Genomic DNA, 21,100 nt, shown 5'->3' with positions numbered 1-21,100 from the left:
GTGTGTGCAGCTATACTGTCTATGCCGGGCACAATGCCGAATTCATCGTTCAATTTCGCCTTGCATTCCGCCAACTAAGAAGAGGTTGGGAAACTCACTCGAAGTATCTACGGTCACTTTGCACCCTCAAATGACCTTTATAGGGCAGATTGGGGAAGTTATCGAGAGGAAAGAACCTCCTTCTATCTACGTTATGAGTCGACTCCGAGGCATTAGTTGCTTGGATGTTATCTTGGCACATGATAGCCAAGTGCCCGAAAACTCGACTGGGATTCCTTTATGGTGCAAGAATCTGATAATTGCCATCGCAGACTACGCTTAGCAGTCTCGTTGCCAATATACTGAATAACTAACTAGACGCCTTTATTAGATTCTTTGCTCTTTCGTGGAAACGCTCCTAAGATGTCAGTTGATCGTACTGCGATGATTTATATAGTCGATACAAAAACAAGCTTAGTTCGTTGCTTGCTTCTCTCCTAGATCGCTTTCACCTACTAATCTAGGAATCTCTCAACTTATTACCTGCTGAATTTTCTCTTCAGATAGTGCTTGCTAGTTTATAAAAACTTTAGTGTCTGCAAAATAATTGTGAACGAAAGATCTTTGCAATCTAGTTGGGGTCGTGGATTGGGCCGAAGTAGAGACTGCGCTACTTGGCGTAGATCTGTTTTCTTCTCATCAGCGGCTGATAAGGGAGGTCTATCTCAACAAAGACGAGCCCAAAGTATCTGTAGGAAAGGTACAGTATCTGATGCTCGATAATTAGCGAAGTTTTTGGTCATGACGGATCCAACCATATTTTGTCATCTCGAGTGAGCGAAAATTAGTCCGTCTTTCCACGATGAATATAGAAAAGCTCTATGTAAAAAGCCAGGATGACACAAGATTAATATATTGGAAATACCCCGTCAAATCGCATATCCATGAAGTATTTAACAGCAAAATTGAACAATATAGGGTCTTGGAGGAGAGCGACATGGCCAACCTGCGGTAGGATCAGCTCGCCAGCATAGGGAATCCAAGCTGCCAGTGCGTCAGCCTGGTTTCGCTTGACCGCGACATCATGGTCTCCGTCCACTATCCAGACAGGACATTGGATTTTCGCCAGTTCTTTGGAATCCCAGGCAGGTTCTGTTTTCCACATGCTATGTTGGTATGTTAGCTATATTAGGCAAAAAGGTCATAGCCAGGTGGGTCACTGACTAGTTCACGCCATTCACCATGGCCCCACAACGATCTGGGAGAGGGCTTAAATCCTCACAAGCGTAGTGATGACAATCCGCTCGCCTTTGAAGTTTTGGATTTTGGGAAAATGTCGTACCATTGGTCGCAATGTCGGAATCGAGACTGCCAGTTTTGGAAGTAATGATAGGGTCGTTAGAGCCAGGAATACTCATATTAGCTTGCAGGTTAGCGCCATGGGCAAAGACACGGTCAATACGTGAAGAGTACTTCATTGCCAAGTTGAGGCCAGTGATCGCACCATCACTCCAGCCCAGGACGGCAACACGTGCAATATTCAAATGATCAAGCAGAGCGATGGCGTCTCGCGTAAAGTCGTCATAATGGAATTCGACAAAGTTGGCATAGGGGCTGCGACCTTCCCCTCGAGTACTTTGTGAGGCTTCATTATCAGTGACCGCATCTCACAGTTTCCAGAAAAGGGCAGGCAAAAAGCATACTCTTGCAATATTACCGGACGTGTTTGTGCTAACATATTTGCTTGCAGATACATCTGGTTACTATTTCCGGTTCCCCCATGGAGGATAAGTACGGGAATATGTTTAGACTCCCTAGGCCCCATCACGGTGTACCAGAGATCAACTCCGGAGGATAGGTTCAGATAGCTACCCTTATCTCCATTAGATAGAGGCCCTGGGTATGGTTCCCATTCCCAACGGACAATAGAGGCATTGTATGTCGAATCTGGATCGCATAATCTAAATCTCATCCGCAGCACCATATTAGACGCGCTTTTCTGTAAGTGTGCTTGGTGGTAGAATTATTGCATACGCACCCGGAAACTAGAGTGCAAGATAAGAATACGATCAGCACACAGGAGAGGAACAATTTCTCGATCATTCTTCTTACTCTTATCGGCAGTATTTAGGTGTGCAAAAGTGGCAGATGTGTTTTGTCATTATGAAATAGGAAAAACAAGAAACGAGGCAGCAAGACTTCTAATTATGCTGTTAGAAACAAGGGATACTTCAGGTACACTCCTAATTTGGAATTCGAGATGTAAATATTGCTAGTACTAACTTGCACAAGGGATCTTAAACCGATAGGCTGCATCATCAATCATGTGTAGAGACAATGTTTCACCCCTTAATTGGCCTGGATTACCATGAGATGAAAATTTCAATCCAACATGGCTACTATCACTACTTAGCCAAGTCTATCATTTTATTGTTACAAACAATACTTCTCAATAACATACACACCCGCTATTCAGTAATGGACTGGGGAAATAGCTAACGATATATTGTTTCTGATTGGATGATTTTTTTTTCAAAGGTACAGCAACAGCGCCTTTACGAATATATCTTCATATCTCAGATGGAGAAAGATAGAGAAATTCAACTGGTACAATTCTCCCTCAAACAGCATCTGTTTTCTTTTTTGAGAAGCTGTTCTCCATCTTGGTGGTGTGTCGTGGTTTGTTGGCTTGTTGGTTGATCCTTCTCACCCTGTCTGCTTGCCAGACTTGCCGACGAGCGCCCAGGTTCACTATCTAGGATTGCTGGCGGGGAGTGTTGAATATCCCTAGCCCCACTGATTAGCGTATTATGGCTTCGAGTTCCGATTGTACCTGGGATAGCATACAAAACAGAAAGGGAGTCGATTATTCCTGTAATATCAGGACACACAACGGAATATGTGGGTCCTCGCCATATTGGCGACATCTTGTTTTCCCCCCGACCGAGCCGAACTAGAAGTGCATATCTGAACGGCACAATTATATTGCTTGCAGTCAACAGTTTCGATGAGCTTTGAGCAGAGATGTTCTGGTGTGAATTCCCCCATTAAGTTAAAGTTTCTAAATTATTAGGCCATGTTGTATCTCCTTGACTGACAATATGTTTTCAAGACAAATGTGATGAAGCTTTGGACGCAGCATAGGCAGTGATCGACCATGCGGCCGGTTAGCAATATGTAGCCCAATTCAAAACCTATCATGTAGCTACGCTGGAGAGCGGTAAAGTGTCTTTTTCTCATGCAGGAGCTAGGTAATATGAACAAGGGCAATAGCTGATCATCATGCCCTAAAATCCCCGCCTAATACGGCGAGAAGCTGCCGCCCTTGGGGTTAAGGTAATGAAGCGGGCACATAGGCTGCGTAAGACAGGAATCAGGGTTACAAAAAGCTACGATAGAAGAGAGAGTGCAGAGCAGTGGGGGGAGAGGAGCGGCGGGTACACAATGAAAGAGGCCAGGGACCTGCGGGGTGCCAGGCCGCAGATGACAGATGCACGGGTGGAGGGAAATCTCGAGAAACAAAATATGGAGTTCTTCAGGCCTGATAAGGGGACAGTGACCGGCATGGCACGCATCGAGCATGGGGCCCGCGGGCAAGGCATCAGCATAGCGTCCGAGCTGTAGCTGTGCTTCAGCAAGCGTAAAGCCATCGTGGGCCATTTTGAAATCGACCAAGAAACCCTCCAGGGCATGAAGCACATTGAGTGGCCCTTATTGAACATGCTAAGTGGAACACAATTTTATAGGCAACAACCAAAAACTCAATCCCACACCTCTATCTTCAAAACTAAAGGAGCATGGAAAGATCAAAGTAAGTATATGTGATCTGTTCTCTCGTGGCTGACCAAGCTATCGATGTTCAACAAAATTTGCAGCGCTGTAAAATAGCTTACAGCTTCTCAGCAATCCAAATAGGGAATTCTGGCTTTCAAAAAAGACTATGATACGATTGAACAACATAGAGTGCCTTCCTAGGCCTAATCTATGGGTAAAACAGTGAAATATATATACATATTGCAAATGAAATGTTCTAGTTCGAAACTGGGAGTAGCTGATATTGGTCATGGTCCTGTGGCCGTCCAATTCGTCGCCTTCTCACAAAATAAATCACGGCAGCCAGGATCATCGCTCCAAAAAAAATTATCAAAACATTAACAGAGAATGATGATATCTCTTTTTGCGCCGCAATTTCCACAACATCCGACGACCCGAGGACGTTACCCTCGAAATCCAGCCCTTGAATGCGTATCAAGGATCCCAGTTGGAGTGAAGGTGGAATCATGATCTTTGTCTCGAAGCCAGTCTTGAAAAATTGAGAGGCAGTATCAAATCCGGCCCTGTCATCCCGCTGTACTTCTAATTGCCAGCGGTCTACCTCTGTCGCCCCGTTCCAGCTGACGTACATCGCGTTTTTGTTAACGGCAACGTTTATCGGCTCAGTCGGATATCCGACCCACCTGCCCCGAAACACTCGGTATGACTTTAATCGGCCAAATGTATTCAATGCCGATGGGCCATAATGGAAATCACAGAGCACACTTCCATCGGGAGCAAACTCCGTAAAAGCGGCACTATGGCCCCATCCGATAAAAATGTTCTCGCTACCTTCCAGGATTTGCATGCTGCCTAAAGACACGGCTTCCATCTTTTGAGGGTGCAGGAATTCTGCACGGACGTTGGCTTGTCGCTTCTCGATATCCAGGTCAATGATGAGTCCTCGACTCTCTATTGACGTGTCAGAGTTATCCTCAACGGCGTTATCAAACAGCGTAATACTGCTACTGCCATACCAGCGGGCATGATGCTGCCAGGCAAAAGAGGTTGCTGATCCATTAGCGGAAAGGTCCTGAAACTGGTTGGATTTCCCCCCTAATGTCCAAAGAAGACTCCCATCTTTCCCGCTGACCCCACTGATAGTGTGAGTATACCGGCTCGAGACTAGATAGTTTCCTAACTGGTCCTTCTCCACACTGTTTAAATGAAAAAAGTCAAAACTGGACGTTGGCGAGTTGCCACATCCGGCAAAGGCAGCAGCATCTGTTTCCTGGCAGCCGGCAAGGCCATGGAACGTATCCTCAACGGAGAAGTGTTCCGATGCGCGCCACTCAAAGCGAAGGCCTCCAGTCTCAATGTCAATCTCCTGAACCACTCCGTCCAAAATCCAGCCGTCAAGTGGTCCTCCAACCGAGCTCAAGTCGGCTGGAATTGCGTCATAAACCACGACAAGTGCCGTTCCTTCGGGGGTGAGGTGGAACTCATGCATATCCCCCGTGGTGAAGTTTCCAGCAGGGGAGAGGGTATATCGGACTTTGTAAGACGAGTCAAGCTAAACAAGAACCCACAGCTGTTAACTTTGCAGTCATTCTGATGACTATGGTCACTTACCATGTACCAATGACCTTGTTTCTTCCCGTCAATCTCATTTCCCACCCAGAATGTCAAAAAGTCTTCGTCCTTGTACCGCTGCACTCTAAAGTCCTGCGTCACTCCTTCCAATCCTTCCCACATCCGCCAGATCAACTCTCCATCAGCATCAAGGATCACCGGTCCCGGTTTTGGGATAGAAGCCCCGTTTGGCGCGAGGAAAATATAGTCGCGATTGCAACGGGCATCGGTTTGAATAAATGCTAGCTTGGGTGAATCAAGTTGGAAACTGTGATAGTCCCGTGAGGGAGCAAACCCTTCGAAACCAATGTCATATCGGTTAAGGTCCCGGCGAAAGCGAAACCGGCGAAGTTGGGTGATCAGTGGCTTGTAGGCCAACAAAAGGATAATTATGAGAAGAGTACCACAGAGCGCTCTCTTTAGCCGGAAGTTACATTTCCGCCGATGAAGTCGTGAAGCTGGTATGGCAGTGTGGTCATTATCACCGTCATCGATTACGGTGCCGAGGCTTATGGACGAGAATTGTGACGATGGCAAGCTTCGCTTCTGCCATATCAAGCCCAATAGAGCAGAGAGTGATAAAGCCATAGATCTGCACAAAATAAATTCAAGAACAACGGCTCAGTAGGCCTGTGGATAGCTTTTCCAAGGAAAATAGCAGGCGGTATCTTAAATTGGATGGTATTCATTATTATTGCTTGGCATTGGATATCTGGAAACATACGCCGCGTATATCTTGTTCGAGGGTATTTCTCAGTTTTCTATGGCCCACTAGATTGCGTATAGGTGGAGACCCAGCGCCCGGGATCCCATATTATTATTCGATACAATAGGTGCAGGAGTATCTGGTCAGAAATAATTGCGAGTATGCCAAGAATCTACTGTCATCGTAAAAGTGCCATATTATTCGTTACAACAGGCTCAGGAGGATCTGGTCATAAAGAGTTGCATTAGATAGGATCGTCGGCATTGGGGCTAGACTAGCAAGCCCAACCACCAAGCCGACACCACTTGACGTCCGCCAACAGGCAGCTGACCAGAGCCAATTGTCTGACCTGGCCAGTAAAACAGATGAATCCAGCAGATTCCCCAAAGTCAAGCCAGGTGTCGGAAATATTCTCACAGGTACAGATACCGTCGGGTATCTCAAAGTCCCGATGGGTGGAGTAGAGTGTAGCAAAGATGTCAATATGAAATGTGATTGGATAGATACAAGTTTGAAGAACCTAAGTGGGGTGAAAAACTTAAGATAATTTGAGGTTGTGCCCCACTCAGACGAAGCAATCCTGGACCGGAACGTCGGTTGCCGCTCTCCAAGTAGAGTTTCATTATGTAGAACCTCTCCCCTTCCCCCATTGCCCACTATAATGGAGTACATGGTAATACCAGTGGACCTCTAGTGGCACAGCAAAAGCCTTTACGCCTAAGAGAGGTGCGCACGCCCATCATGTTATATAACATCCTGCCAGTCATAAAATCTTGCCAACTTCATTCAACACTAGTACACTAATACTATCCATTTTTCTAGAAGGATGTAGATGACCCCTGCTCTCAAAAATCGCTGCCACCCGATTTTGCATGGTCTAAGATAGATTCGCATACGCGTTTCGAATTTCAGCGTGGTTCCTACCATGCGTTTCTGCTAGGCGGTAAGGACGGCGAGGTGGGTAGGCTACGGAAGGAGCAAAAACTAGGTATTGCTGCGCCACTACTCCGCATACGTACTCGTTAGACTGGAAAATTGCGCCATTCTACCACCCATGCCGCGTTCACTCCCCACATTGCGTATGTAGGCACGAGACCCCTGAAGAGAAAACCTGTATATGGAGTAGCGCGAAGGTAGAGGGCTTATATCTATTGTGTGAATCAACTCTATGTTCGACTGAAGTATATTGTAGTCGTTAGGGGGAAATCTCTAATTGAAAATCTAGTTCGTTGCGTCATAGATGGTTTTCGACAATCGACCATTCGGGTGCAGCAGTATAAGTTGGCGGCGGTACGGACAAGGCTGTGTGACTCGGCCGCAAGCTTGAGGAGAGCTGACTTGAGGCCAAGTATGTTTGGCTTGGCACGCTTCCATATCAGGAGTACGTATTTCCGCGGGTCTCGATATTACACTATGTTCGCTGGTAACGACTACTAATGTTGGATGTGTAGGTTGAAATCACTGCTATGTGGTAACCGCATAATCGAATTCAATATCATTCTGATGGTCGATTCTCGAGTTCGGGCTATTTTCCTGATTCCACCTCGGTAATGCAGTACAATTGTGGTAAGGCGCTGGACAGTGTGATTCGGGTCTGCCGGACCAGGATGTCACGAGAAGCCTATTATATCAAAAATGGACCCTTGGAGCCAAGAAAAGGTGGCCACAGGATTTATAGATCATATATGTAGCCTCGGATGAGACGTCCGAGGAAAGTGGACAAAATGGAAACGGTTTTTCTGAGTGGGTCTGTGAGAAATCTTGAACTTAACAGATTCATTTTACTCTTGAATCAAAAATCCTGACCATTCATTTTATAGCAATCTTCTTTCCTAATGCGACCTGCAGGTGTGGGAAAATGGCCGATGGGGAGGCAGGGAAGCTTTAGAAAATGCACTTACCGCTGAAGGAATTGGACAAAAACACATGACATGAGGTCTGTTGTTCAACTGAACATGTAAATTTGATCTCAAGCTCTAAAGTTGACATGCTCTTCTATAATTCTTGTACATTCTGGTTTGTTAGAAAGTAGACTGTCTCTTCACCCCCCATACTTATACAGTGTAATCGACGCTGATTTCTTGCTTTGCATTGATTGCTGGATGTTGGTTTTCCCCGGGGTGATGACTTTATCTGAAGTTGAAATTAAAGTTGTATACTTTGCTTTCTCGTATTGGTATTCTCTGTAAGAAAAGTTCTCTAATACATGTTATGGTTCTGCAACTTCTCTATGATGAATTGAAAAACTGTTAAGTTCTTAAGAAAGAGGAATACAGGACCCATTAATTTTGCCATAGACGACATAAAACAGGGTCAGAATGGTACACGCAAGCCCTTTTTATCTGAATTGAATTCTCTTGACATATCCCTGGCATGTAGAGCTACGAAATTCCGACTAAGTGATTCGAGCTGCGAGTCAAGAGAAAAGAAAAGGAATTCACTGTGTCTACATGTCCGCTCAGAGTAACATAACTACTTTGGCAATATCTCGCGAAATTATTATCACAGGTAATTAGTGACATCAATATAGGAACTTTCTGTAATGTTTAACTTTACTCGATAATATAAAAGGAGCGGACGGTGGTTAAAAAGGAAAAAAAGAAAAGAAAAGAAAAGAAAAGAAAAGACACTATTGCATGACACTGATAGGTCAGAAGTCAAATAGCAAATCCAGGGTTTTAGTTGGGGAGTAAAATTAAATTTTCACTACTGAGCAGCAGCAATTTAGTGTGCTGCAAGACGAGTTTTGTTAACGTATCCCTTATTCTAACCTAAGACTTGACTGTCTTCAGAGGGAAATCCGGGTGTCCCTCTATTGAAATTCCTCTCCTGGCTCATCTGGGAGGAAAGATCTAGGAATGATCTGACCTGCCCAAGGGTCACGCCGGAGATGGAGGGACAAATGGAGCTCAGACTATCCGCATTTAGCTCGCTGGACTTGTCATTTGTGGTCCGACAGTAAGGGAAAATATGTCGCCGGAAATGCTGGTGATCAAATTCGAGGTGTTGGAACACCACTCAACAACCTTGCCCGCAAACTCTTTGATCTTCTCCATAATCATGCGGATAAACTGGGTGACCTTGTTTGTGGCATCCCTCAGCCAGTCCACGATGTTGCCCGTCAGCTTCGCAATGGCGACCAGCATGGCACTGTAGACTTGGACGATCGCAGAGCGTAAACTTTCGGGCAGCTGTTTGATCTTATCTACGCCAAAATGCTTCAGATCGTCCCAGCGTTTATTACCCTCGTTCTTTTGATTTTTCACCTCCTCGTCCAGAAACGACTTCCAGTCGCTCTCGGCAGCATCTGGGTAGCTTTCCTTGAAGTCCTGCAGGGTGTTGCGAAGCACGGTACAACTCGTCTCAATTTCTTTCACGGCCGTCTCGTTCTTCTTTCGCAGTTGCTCGACGATGTCAGATGGGTAGATCATGGTCCTGACATCCATCGCTGACAGGTCATGATTGAGGAAGCCAGCCTCTGTGGCCGTCGTCTCCACCATCTTCTCCTGATATATGGACAGGAACTTAACATTGCCCGAGGTAGAAGCCAGGCGGAGGAGTTCCATATTCTTCTCAAAGGAAGCCTCCCATTCGGTGACGCCATTTTCGGTGGACATGTTGGGTTTTGTTTTCAGAGACCCTTTATAGAAGACATGGTTAGTTTTATTGTTAGGGAATGAGAGTCAGGATTTGAGCCTGAATATTTACTAAAATGTTTCACAAAGCTGAGTTAAATATAGCTAAGTATAAAGCAAATGGTAAGTACCAGAGTTGTATGTAGATGATAAGATGTAGAGTTAATTAGTAAGAGAAAGTGATGATGATCAGACTGTCAAACAATCTTGATTTTCAAGTGGAACTGGGCAGGTTTATATAGCCCAGAGATAGGAAAACAGCATCTGATTCGACAAAGCTAGAATTCATGGTGTTCCTTCACCGCCGAGATGGAAACAAGTCTTTACAAGGGGCTTAACAGACTTTGCTCCCTTCTATGTCAGACTAGATTTTGGATAATGTACACAACACTTAACATTGAACTCGTTACTTCCGACCCATTCTTGGTTAATGATTGCATTTGTTACCTCTTCATAATGAGCATGGCACATAACGAGGTAAAAAGCAATTTGCCGTATTCTTGCATATGTGCAGGGCTTGGGGCGCGGCTCAGAGGGTTGCGACGTGGAATAGCTTATGGTATGCCCCTGCATTTGGACCTAGTCTGCATTGATTTGCCCTTTAAATTTGATACCGCTCTCGGGGACTCCGATCGCCGCGCAATCCTCCGCTAGCCACTCTCCGCAGTCACATTTCACATTTGAGATTGACTGGCTGTACTCCTTGGGATAACTCTCACGTCCAATCTCAGGTTAGCCCAGCCGCGGCTTGAGGTCCGATAAATGCCATTTGTCCGGGATCACTGCCAATGTGATGAGCTAGGGCCGGGATCTGCAGTCCAGAGAGCCACTGGGTATCTACAAAAAATATACAAGAAATTCTTTGGGCTGTCTTACCAGAGATACAACAACTCATTCCAAATGAATGCCCCATTGATAAGTTATAATAAGTAATATAGATAGCGTAAAGTCCTATCCCGTATATACCCAACCCATGATTTAAAATCTCGACTAGAGGAGGATAGAAGCTAGTAGAGAGTGAATATAGATCTTCGATGCCACTGCAAATCTAGGCACACTAAAATACACAAGTTCGGGGGCGGAATTCCTATAGCTGAATGACCAGAGGGGAAGTGGGGGTGGGTGGGTGTGACGAGGCTACGGAGTAGGAAAGAAGTGAAATTGAGCGAGGAGTTCTCGCTCCCGACCAGCTAGCTGCCTTCAAATAGGGCAGAAAGAGCCGGAACTATGAACGGATATGGAACAACCAGAGGTGCATTAGCGCCAGAAAGGGGGCTTAACTGGTGAACGCCACATGAGAGCATCCTCGCTCCCCACGCCCAACCTGTTAGCGCCCCCCGCCCCGCCGCTTAGGTTCTCGTACCGAACGATCTAGACCGAGACTTCAGCTAGCAATCAATGGAGAAACTATAGAGTGGGGAGCTATACAGTGATTATCTTGTTTCACCTGGAGGACTATGTAGGCGACTAAGGGAAAAAAACGCGAGCGAATGGGCTCAAGTTACCTATTTAGACGCAGGGTGAGACTAAGCTCATCATGGCATCAGAAACAAGCGAGAAAAATAACAAGGGAAGAGCCAGAAAGAGCGATATATGAATGGCAGTCATCTCTCGCAAATTTTGAGTTTAAGAAACAAAACTCATCTGCTTAGCTTCTTATTGCTCTTTACACACTATGCCTGTCCAACCCGTTCTCAAATTCGTCAAGACTTTGCCTCACCTTGAGCTGGATGATAGCTCAACCCGTGCAGCGGGAAAATATACCATTCAGCCTGCTATCAACGAGGAAGATGAACCGCTGGCATGGTCCAAGGGCCCTGAAATTGACTCTACGCTATGGTTTAAAACCCCAGTAGGATACCCTCTCTTCCAATTTCTTCCTCTTCCTCTCTCTTTTACTTTTACTAAAAAGGGCAAAGGGATTCGATACAGAGACGATCCAGAGCCTACAGAGTATCCAGCTTTTTGCCGAAACTCATGATCAGGGCTTTGTAGACGACGAAGCGCTCGGAAATTGGACCTGGCTGGAGCTAGCTATTTTTGAGGATGACTCTTCTCACGAGCCTCTGAAGGTTGACCAGGTCCAGTTGGTTTGGGAAAGTCATAAGAACCGATTCAAGAGAAATGACTTCGGATGGGTTAGCAATACCGGTCGCAGATATCGTCATTTGCATAGAGAAGAAAATACTAATCATTGTCTACAATAGCTTGCGGGTCGCATTTTCGATCGACGCCATGATCTCCTGAAGTTCTTGCAAGTTAGTTCCTCCTCGCTTAATGATATGACAAAAGCATACTATAAGAGAGAATCTAACTTTCTTCCCAAATTCATAGCCCGGGAACGTGATTGGAGTTCGCGCCTGTGCTCGCTTCGATGGCTGGGAGATTTTTGGAAGAGACGCATATCTGATTTTCGACATTGGAACCGAGCAAAGTTTGTGATATTGTGCTCGCGCGTTCTATCCGGTTCAAATGTACTAACAATCAGGAACAGAATCTCTCCCGGAACCCCCCTCCTACGCGGAAGTGATTAGTGAGATCAATAGAGTCCAGGATACCATTAACGAAGTGAATGCATGGAATCTTCAGCTCGTCGACTCCGAGGTAGTCGACGCCTCTAACCCGGCATTTCTGCCAGAAATCAAATCAGACGTGACCCGCGCTGATGCCTACGAGTCGAGATCTGAGCGCCCGCTCCGGGTGCTTTCACTTGGTATGTACGCCTATCTAGTTAGCTGAAAGTGTGCTAAAGATTTGTGAAAGATGGTGGCGGCGTTCGGGGTCTATCTAGCCTCATGCTTCTACAAAATGTTTTGGACAAGGCTGCCCCCGGAAAGCGGCCATGGGAAGTCTTTGACATGATCGGTGGAACAAGTACTGGGGGGTGAGTGGTCTTGTATTTCTTCTCTTTCGCTAGTTATTCTGTGCTCTTTTGCACTCTCTTCTGACTGATATTATTCTAGCTTGATTGCGATCATGTTAGGCCGTCTGAAAATGAGTATCAAGGACTGCATCGACGAGTATAACAAAGTCATGGACCAGGTTTTTCCCCCAACGGACAAATACACCAAGAATATCAAGCTGTTCAAAAATGGAGAATACTATGATTCGTCCAATCTCGAAAAGATTATCCAGGATTTGATCAAGAGAAAGCTGGGCGATGCGGATGCCAGCTTGCTCGACGAAAGCAATCCTTGCAAGATGTAAGCGCTAACTGCCCCCCTACTCCTCAACGATTTTCAGTCACAGGCTATCTCTTTATCCACCTAGAAGGTTATAAGCTGATTTTGTTTCTCTCGGCAGCTTTCTCATGGCCGTAAATGATCAAGCGGGGAACAACCGTGCCCCATGCTTCTTGCGCTCGTACAAGAATCCGAATGATATGGGCGATCAGACTTTGGTTAATATCAAGCTGTGGCAAGCTGCTCGTGCCACTTCAGCCGCTCCGGCGTACTTTAAGCCTCTGGAGGTGAACGGATACACGCTAGTGGATGGTGGCCTTGGGGCCAACAATCCTCTCGGATGGTATGTTACAACTAACTTTATTTTTTTTTCAGTAAACTCGATTAATCATTCACTGACAACAAACAAACAGGCTTTGGACGGAAGTCCTAGGCGTATTTGGGCCGGCCCGCTCAACAGACTGCTTCCTCAGCATTGGCACAGCCATTGCCAGTAACACCAAGGTAGAGCGCATCAAACTACCCGGCCCGGAGACTCTAAAAAGCTATATCTCCGTAGCCACGAACAGCGAGATCACACATATCATGTTCCGCACCCTGATCGACGCATTCGCCCCCGCAGCTCGCCAGAAAAAGTACTGGCGGCTGAACGTCTCCAGGCCCATTCCGGGAGAAGAGAAAGTGATCGAGGAGGGATATCTGTGGTGGAAGAAGAAACATCTGGTGAAAGTGCTAGACAACTATGAGAGCCCTGGAGAGTTGGACGACCTCCAAGCGCTCAAAAAGCTGGAGGTGTGGACTAAGGATTATATCGAGCAGGAGGTCAAGTTGATCCAGGGCTGTGTGGAGGCTATTCGAAATAGCCTGGCTGCAGATGCTTGAAGATAATAAGTGAACCTTTTCAAGGATTGGCTTAAATGATTATTTAGATTATTATATTTGACCCTCGTGTAATCCAACACCAAAGTTTGAAAGAAATTTTCCTCTCATACATGCTAGGTCGAGAACGTCGCTTAATTTAGTGTGTATGTATTTACATGTGGTTCATTGAAGAACCTTGACGGAGCAATAACTTGCTAAAATCTGTATCTTCATTTAGATTGGCCAACAACGACATGTTTGACTTATCCAATCTTAACTCCTAGGAGCCAAGTATAACATTTTACTTCAAAAGCAGAGTTCGTTGGTTCAATATCACACACATAATTGAACTTAAGGAGTTCCGAGGAACACCTGTCTGGTTCCAGGAATGATTGTGTGAGCAAGCGAAAGGTAGATCTTACGCTCTCGCTCGAGTAGATAGTTCATTACTAGCTTCTATAGCACTCAGTTCCGCGCTTGCCAAAAGAGACCTGCTATTTACTGCTCCCCTTCAGTCCCACCCGACCCAGCTTCTCTCGCTTCATGCGTACTATGGGCCCTAATAAAAAGTGCAGACACGAGTCCTGCAGCAGCCAAGCCAAGTGCCAGTTTGAAGGTGCGGTGAAGAGCATCCATATAGCAGGGCTCTCCAATCTTGCAGGGAACCCCCAGCTTGGAGGCACTCTGGCTGATCTGGCTATTGAAAATTGCACCGGCGCTTGAGAGCCCCACACTCGCACCAGTCGAACGAAATGCATATAAAGCTGACGTGGCGGTTGCATGTCGATCGTGTGGCACCTCATGAAGGAGAGCTAGTAGCAGCATGGTCAGTGTGCCGCCCATGCCAAAGCCTTTGAGGGCTAAATAGGATTCTGGAAGAACCCAGTGTGTTTGTGTTGAGATCCACCCGAATCCGGCCGCGGACCCGACCAAAAGCACGGGCATGGAATATCGAAAAAAGCCATATTGACCGGTGATCCGAATAAGCAAGCCCACAAGGAAAGAGCCAAGCGCGGTAGCGATGAAGTCAGGCAGCAAACGGAGTCCAATCTGGCCCGTGGAGTACCCCAGCATCTGGAAATAGAGGGGAATATAGAAGCTCAGCGCATAGTACGACATCGACATGAACCAGGCTGTCAAGCAGGTGGCCACAACTGTGCGTCGGCGGAAAAGTGATAGTGGGATTATGGGCTCTTTTGCCCATCGCGTCTCAATGAGGAGAAACGCCGCAAAAAGGGCGAGACCAGGAGGGATCGTGATCTCGAACACACGATTGACGAGTTGGGGACCATCATGATTGAGACCAACTAGCAGCAAGACCAAAGAGGCCACAAGAGTCGCCGCCCCGGCTAAGTCGACGCGATTGAACAACTCGCTCGGAGTCTCGTATGACTTGCGATGTTCTGGTACAAAGATCGCAACCCCAATACCGGCGGCGAAGGAGATAGGAGCGATTCCAAGAAACGCCCATCTCCAGCCCGCTGCGTCATTCACAACACCTCCTACCGCCGCACCTACTGCCATTCCGGTCGTGTAGTTCACAGCGCCAATCCCTTGCCACAGGCCACGGCGTCTCAGGGGAATATGGTCAGACGCAATGAATGTCGCGATGGAGATGCAGCCCCCGCCACCAATGCCAGACAAAACACGCGCCACGATCAGAATGAGCTTCGAGTGAGACAGTCCGCTTACCAAGTTTCCAACCGTGAACAAGCCAGATGCGCAACAAAAGCTGATACGACGACCGAAAATATCCGTCAGTTTGCCACTGAGCGGTTGTGTGGCCGTCATGCCGATGAGATACGCGGTTCCAAGCCATGATATCAAGGCCAAAGACTGGAACTCGTTCGCGATGGTAGCAGACAAAGTCGAGGTTATTGTGCTGTCCGCAGCCGCTAGGAATGTAGCAACCCAGGTGGAAATGATGCCAGCCACAATCGCAGGTTTCACGGGAGCATCATTGTCGTGCGATAGGGAAGGTCTTTCGGAAGCCATGATGAATGTCTCTTCTCGGCTTTTATCGAAAGTCGTTTCTATGAAGCCGAACACATCATGGAATGTAGTGTACGGAGAACGATGTATTCATTGCTGTAAACAACTTGCAGTAAAGAAACAGGGACCGCAGGGGGGATCCGCGCAAGGGATCAGCAATTCATGGATCCAAATATTCATCGATCGAACCAGTAACAGTCGAATACCAACCAAACTCTTCGATTTATATTCCTGCCATTTGCATGATTTGCCCTTGACTTCGACAGGTGAAGCCGACCGAAAGTTTCAATGGAGCCGCACTCAAATTTGAGCCCCCATCTGTTTTCTGTCGGAACAGCAATAAGATAGGACCCAGGGATGGAATCATGGATTGGGACAGCTACCTTTTCCATCTCCATTGAAAAATAAATCGGCATTGGATTGATTGATCAACAAATTATTACGTTCATAAATTGGGAATGCAGCTTGGATATCTCTCTAATCATTCAAAGAAAAGCAAAGCAAAGAAAACGACGATATGCATCACTCTGTATAGATGATCAGGATGGTAGAAATACGTATACGCGAAATTCTCCAATGGAGAAAATTCAAAGATTCCAGTATCTCAATGTCGCGCTTCAGGTCCCATCATCTCCGCAACAGCCGGCTCGTGCGTTGCAGAATCTGAGCTTGTGTGTTTCGGCGAATACAATTCTGTCGGACCCTTCTGTCGCCGCTGGGACATAAACCCCGGCGCAGTCATTTGCGCGCCCCCACTCATGATCGATTGGCGTTGTTTCCCACGTCGTCGTTCAACCAAAGCCCAAGCTACAGCACACAGTGCCAGAATTCCCAGAGGAACGCCGACTCCCACTCCAATTGCGGTGCTGTTGTTGTTGCCGCTACTGTGTGAAGAGGAGGATTCTGCATTTCCGTCGCTTGCGCATGTAGTATTGGTAGTCTCGGTTGTAGAACCCGTGGAAGCGTTGGACAGTGCGGCGCGACCGAAGATCATCGCCCCATCCTCGAGGACAAAAGGCGCATCTCCATTGGCGCATCGAGTAGAATTACTGTTCGCGCTTTGATAGCCACAGCAGTACATTGCGCGGCTGTCGCTGTTCAATCCCACGCTCACGATCGGGGCATTAGAGCCTGTCTGATAATTGACTGTGGAGGGTCAGCTAATCTATCAAGGTCACGTCTTGGTCTTGAGCGGAGACAGGCAACCAACCGCAATAATAGGCACAGAAGGTGCCCCACCCGGAATCTGTGCATGAACCCCGATACAGCGTAAAGGGTTGGGAGGTCGCGCTGAGGCAGTATCCAGAGCTGAGACAAATCGCGTCCGTCCCACAGCAAAAAGTGGTACTATTGCTGGTGCAAGGCACCGCGCTGGTGGCAGTGGTTCGATCGGGATTGTAGCATGTTGCTTCAATTAGGCCAGCAAATACCAAGCTGGCGACGGCCGGATAGAGAAAAAGGAGACGCATCTTTGCGCAAGACAAATACCTAGCAAAGGCAGGGACAATTGAATTGAGAGAAAGGGGAAGAGCAAATGAATGGGAAATTGGGGGCTATAAAGCGATTCATGTGATAAAATCTGATGCTGATGACTAGGGTAACTTCATGGACCCCATCTGATGCCAATGAGTTTGTTCCGCTGATAAGCAGGGGTCCCGTTGGTCCAGTTTCTCTTCAGTTCATGGCCCCCTGTTGCTTGGCAATCTGACTATAGGTTAGCTTGATTATTCGGATGGCTAGATGCGTCTAGACCAGTGTTGTAAGCCCTAATGAAGATTGTTGAAAGAGCGGGAAACTGCCCTATATTTGGCCTCCAGTGGTGTCTGGCTATCCTTTTTTTCAGGTATACTCTACAAATGCTCCACTTATCAATTTTAAGTCAAATGAAGCACCAGGGTCCGGCATTCAGGGTCCGGCATGCCAGGGTCCAAATTCATGACTAAAAAGTGGTGACAAAACTAGTCGCCTTGGGTAGTACTGTATCAAGTTAGCTGGACGCTAACTTCAGGAACTACCTTAGTGCTGACTGATCATGCACAGTTGGTAAGCTAACGATCTCGGTGCAGATAGAACAACATCAACGCTGCTCGGTCACGTTTATGGATGTCTCTGATAAAACTTCTATAGAGACTCTTATGTCAAACCTGCTTCAACGATATCATATGTCATCAGAAGTTCGGAGTCCGGCTATGGTGCCTTCGGGTTAAATGCCTAAGGCTCAGCGAGATTACGAAATTACCTAATCATAGCCTGCGCCTTGTCTAGACTTCTGGTCGTAATATGCATAAGTCAATAATTAATCTCTAGATTCCTGAATTATTTCTGAGTCGAATAAAAGCAATCCCGATCAGAAAGGTGATTCCAGCGGACGGTTCAGTCGCCCTTTGGATTCGGTGGCGTGGATCAATTGATGACAATGTACTAACCCAATATGGAAAGATTTGCACCCGGGTGCGACCGATGATTCGCTCTACAGTGGCATTAATTGTATACTGTATGGTTTGCACACAGGCAAGCATCGACTCGAACCGACTGTCAAAAAGGCAACTACATCAAATTATAGTCCAAGTAGATAGCAAGGCTTCGGGTTTTAAGTGACCGGAATATCATATATGCATACAAATCTTCCTCGCGCCATTCAAATATGACCAAGTACCTTACCTATGATGAATGCCAGACATGAAAAATGCATCAACCTGAGGGCATAAATTAAGATTTGGTTTGAGTGCCTCGTGATGACACGATACTAGCCTATTTTGTAGACTTCATATTTCCGGATTGTATATTCTCCAGCTCTCTCGGACTTAATATTTCATTTATCTCCAAGGACTTGCTGGACCCATATACTCAGAGGAACGATATAAGAAGGGGCACCGAACCCATTACAATTATTTTTTCTAAATAAGTTCGCACAAGAATTCATATCCGATCAATAGTTTATTCTTATTTTATTTCCTTGCCTCGAAAGATGTCTGGAAAGCAGATCCTTCGTTCGGAAGTCGTCCTGGGGAAGTATGGTCAGGCCCTTGCCGGCAGAACAGGTATTTTGATATGCAACTTTTCTTCAATAATCCCAAACTAAGATGATTGCCTCAATTCCATAGTATTGATAACCGGTGTATCCGATGAGTCCATTGCTGGCGAACTCGCCATCCAGCTATCAACCGCCAACCCCAAGCTCCTGATCCTCAGTGCCCGCGCTGAATCGAAGGTGTCGTCTGTTATGACCAAGATCAAAGAGACGAAGCCAAATATCGAGACTCGCTTCCTCAACATGGAGCTTGGTGATTTGGATGGGATTCGAAAGGCAGTGAAAAACGACCTTGCTGATGTTCCCAAGATTGACCATGTTGTTTGTGTGGCTGCCGTGATGGCCTGCCCATACAGCAAGACCAAGGATGGTTTTGAGATGCAATTTGGCGTCAACTACCTGGCAAACTTCCTGCTTGCGAAGCTGCTCTTGCCTAAGGTGCAGGTTGCGGGCCCATCGTCCTCCATTATCATTGTGTCGAGCTCTGCTGCTCGAATGGGCAAGATCAACTTTGAAGACATTGGCTTCAGCGTAGGTTTTTTTTCATTACTCATTCAGTATAAATCATCCTCTGACATCAACATTACATATAGAATGGAGATACCTACGAGCCTATGGCTGCATATGGACAGTCCAACGTCGCACGGATCATGTTTGCCAAGAAGCTTGGTGAGAAACTGAAGAGCCAAGGCATCCGGGTATTCAGCATTGATCCCGGTGGTATGTACAGATTTGTCTATCCCATGAAATAGATTGAGAACTTACTTTGTTAGCGGTCCGCTCTGGTTTACAGAAGCACTTTAAGCCCGAGTTCCTTCAACAAATTGAAGAGTGGAGGGAAATTGGCAGTAAGTCCGCAGTACTTTGATACGTTGATCAAGGAATGGCTATACTAATGAGAATACAGGTCTGGTAGACCTGGATGGAAAGGAGTTCAGCATGTCTAAATGGGCGAGCCGATCTGAAGGCGCAGCCACAATGATTACTGGGATGATTGACCCCACCATCGCAGGTAAGAAGATATATCATTATCCATGGCTTTTTTACAAGGTCCAATACTGAATATTCCAGAATCGACTGGGTCCTTGCTCAACCAGAACGCCGTCGCTGATGACGAGCTGCACAGCCAATCTCGGGATGAGCAGAATTGGACCCGACTTTGGGAACTGAGCGAGGATATGATCCAAGAGAAATTTTCTTTATAAAATGTTTCCAAAGGAAACTGCATATGTATTATTGATTTATTTTCTCGATTGAAGAGTGCCGAAACTCTATGAGCTTCAAAGGCTTCTCTCCACGTTTTCTTCTCCAGTGATTTGTAGAAGCGAGGAGGTCAGGACATTCCTTGAAGAGCCATTCCCATTTGCGTAATACACTCTCGGAAACTTCGTATGCTGCCGGATCCCATGATTCGCCCCAAACAAACAGCCCAATACTCGGAGAGGCACTACAGAGGCCATAAAGATCGCCACATAATTCGTCTTCATCGTATGTGCCCAGTCTGTACAAAAGAGTATCCCTGAGAGACCGCATAGGCAGTAAATCAATCCAGGGGTGGTGGATGACTTGCTTTTGCGCGGAAGTAGGCTGTAAAGATGGCGGTAGCTTAATTGAGAATGGCCCGGGGATATTGAAGAACGACGCGATGTCTTCGCATAGTACTTCTCCCGTCAACCCCATACTTGCAGCGTTGTTGAACATCGCGAGCATGACGTTATATTGGGTGAACAGAGGAACTAGGGTAGGGGTCAGAAAACCATTGCTGACGGCATGATTCACTCGCTGTTGTAGTTGAGCCCAAGACTCGTCGTGTGGCATGTGAGGGGCAACCGGATATGAGCTTTTGTCGTTTATTTGACTTATAGATTGGCATGTTTCTTGCCGCATCTTCTTTGCCACAGCGCTAGAGCTGATGCCTGTATCCTCTGGAGAGGATGTAGCAGCCGTGGCCTCATTTGTGTAGACAACCCATCGTCTTCCCTGACGTTTGGGCTCTCCTGCGGCCTGTAAAGCCTTTCTTTTCCCTGCATGTAGAATGATGATCAGCATTCGAGGGCTGGAGCTTGGGGCTTGGAAGGTATCAAGGGATGCTACGCACGGCTAGCTCGCTGGTTGAGCCGATTTTGAAGCTTCCGCCTCGACGCTGGATCTAAATGAACCGAGCTCTCTTCGAGTAATATAGCACTGGATGTTTTTTCTGATATGTTTTGTGATTCCATGACGTATTAGTCGTTCTGGGGTGTAACGGGTGAGAAGAGAAGGATCAAGCAGACGGTGGCGCGTGAGAAATACGAATTCGGGATTAAGGTTCTAAACGCCGCCACACTCC

The 21,100-nt window shown here is 46.6% G+C and overlaps 9 protein-coding genes across 9 annotated transcripts; 3 read left to right on the top strand and 6 right to left on the bottom strand.

Annotated features, from left to right (window-relative positions):
- Window positions 1–886: 886 nt before the first annotated feature.
- On the bottom strand, window positions 887–1,717 carry N7462_004314 (alpha/beta fold hydrolase; the record flags this gene model as incomplete). The annotated part of the gene is made up of 3 exons (XM_057076040.1): window positions 887–1,145; window positions 1,204–1,614; window positions 1,683–1,717. The coding sequence occupies 3 exons, from the start codon at window positions 1,715–1,717 to the stop codon at window positions 887–889; spliced, it is 705 nt and encodes a 234-aa protein (XP_056935545.1).
- A 1,706-nt stretch (window positions 1,718–3,423) lies between these two features.
- On the top strand, window positions 3,424–3,603 carry N7462_004313 (uncharacterized protein; the record flags this gene model as incomplete). Its single annotated transcript, XM_057076039.1, has 1 exon — window positions 3,424–3,603. One exon carries the CDS (start codon window positions 3,424–3,426, stop codon window positions 3,601–3,603), a length of 180 nt encoding a protein of 59 aa, XP_056935544.1.
- A 406-nt stretch (window positions 3,604–4,009) lies between these two features.
- Window positions 4,010–5,952, bottom strand: N7462_004312 (arylsulfotransferase family protein; the record flags this gene model as incomplete). The annotated part of the gene is made up of 2 exons (XM_057076038.1): window positions 4,010–5,305; window positions 5,365–5,952. The coding sequence occupies 2 exons, from the start codon at window positions 5,950–5,952 to the stop codon at window positions 4,010–4,012; spliced, it is 1,884 nt and encodes a 627-aa protein (XP_056935543.1).
- Window positions 5,953–8,994: 3,042 nt separating this feature from the next.
- N7462_004311 (uncharacterized protein) lies at window positions 8,995–9,687 on the bottom strand (the record flags this gene model as incomplete). Its single annotated transcript, XM_057076037.1, has 1 exon — window positions 8,995–9,687. One exon carries the CDS (start codon window positions 9,685–9,687, stop codon window positions 8,995–8,997), a length of 693 nt encoding a protein of 230 aa, XP_056935542.1.
- A 2,300-nt stretch (window positions 9,688–11,987) lies between these two features.
- Window positions 11,988–13,769, top strand: N7462_004310 (uncharacterized protein; the record flags this gene model as incomplete). Its single annotated transcript, XM_057076036.1, has 6 exons — window positions 11,988–12,048; window positions 12,200–12,418; window positions 12,469–12,589; window positions 12,669–12,908; window positions 13,009–13,230; window positions 13,301–13,769. 6 exons carry the CDS (start codon window positions 11,988–11,990, stop codon window positions 13,767–13,769), a joined length of 1,332 nt encoding a protein of 443 aa, XP_056935541.1.
- A 477-nt stretch (window positions 13,770–14,246) lies between these two features.
- On the bottom strand, window positions 14,247–15,743 carry N7462_004309 (Major facilitator superfamily domain general substrate transporter; the record flags this gene model as incomplete). The annotated part of the gene is made up of 1 exon (XM_057076035.1): window positions 14,247–15,743. One exon carries the CDS (start codon window positions 15,741–15,743, stop codon window positions 14,247–14,249), a length of 1,497 nt encoding a protein of 498 aa, XP_056935540.1.
- A 601-nt stretch (window positions 15,744–16,344) lies between these two features.
- N7462_004308 (uncharacterized protein) lies at window positions 16,345–16,821 on the bottom strand (the record flags this gene model as incomplete). The annotated part of the gene is made up of 1 exon (XM_057076034.1): window positions 16,345–16,821. The coding sequence occupies one exon, from the start codon at window positions 16,819–16,821 to the stop codon at window positions 16,345–16,347; it is 477 nt and encodes a 158-aa protein (XP_056935539.1).
- Window positions 16,822–18,708: 1,887 nt separating this feature from the next.
- Window positions 18,709–19,976, top strand: N7462_004307 (uncharacterized protein; the record flags this gene model as incomplete). The annotated part of the gene is made up of 6 exons (XM_057076033.1): window positions 18,709–18,781; window positions 18,845–19,302; window positions 19,365–19,491; window positions 19,545–19,619; window positions 19,679–19,783; window positions 19,843–19,976. 6 exons carry the CDS (start codon window positions 18,709–18,711, stop codon window positions 19,974–19,976), a joined length of 972 nt encoding a protein of 323 aa, XP_056935538.1.
- Window positions 19,977–20,004: 28 nt separating this feature from the next.
- N7462_004306 (bZIP transcription factor) lies at window positions 20,005–20,990 on the bottom strand (the record flags this gene model as incomplete). The annotated part of the gene is made up of 2 exons (XM_057076032.1): window positions 20,005–20,795; window positions 20,870–20,990. 2 exons carry the CDS (start codon window positions 20,988–20,990, stop codon window positions 20,005–20,007), a joined length of 912 nt encoding a protein of 303 aa, XP_056935537.1.
- Window positions 20,991–21,100: the final 110 nt, after the last annotated feature.

Source organism: Penicillium macrosclerotiorum, assembly GCF_028827735.1.
Source record: "Penicillium macrosclerotiorum strain IBT 26536 chromosome Unknown utg000003l_segment0_segment0, whole genome shotgun sequence".
Taxonomy (NCBI): Eukaryota; Fungi; Ascomycota; class Eurotiomycetes; order Eurotiales; family Aspergillaceae; genus Penicillium; species Penicillium macrosclerotiorum.
Note: the sequence above shows the minus strand (reverse complement) of the source record. Positions and strands in the feature narration are given on the sequence as shown.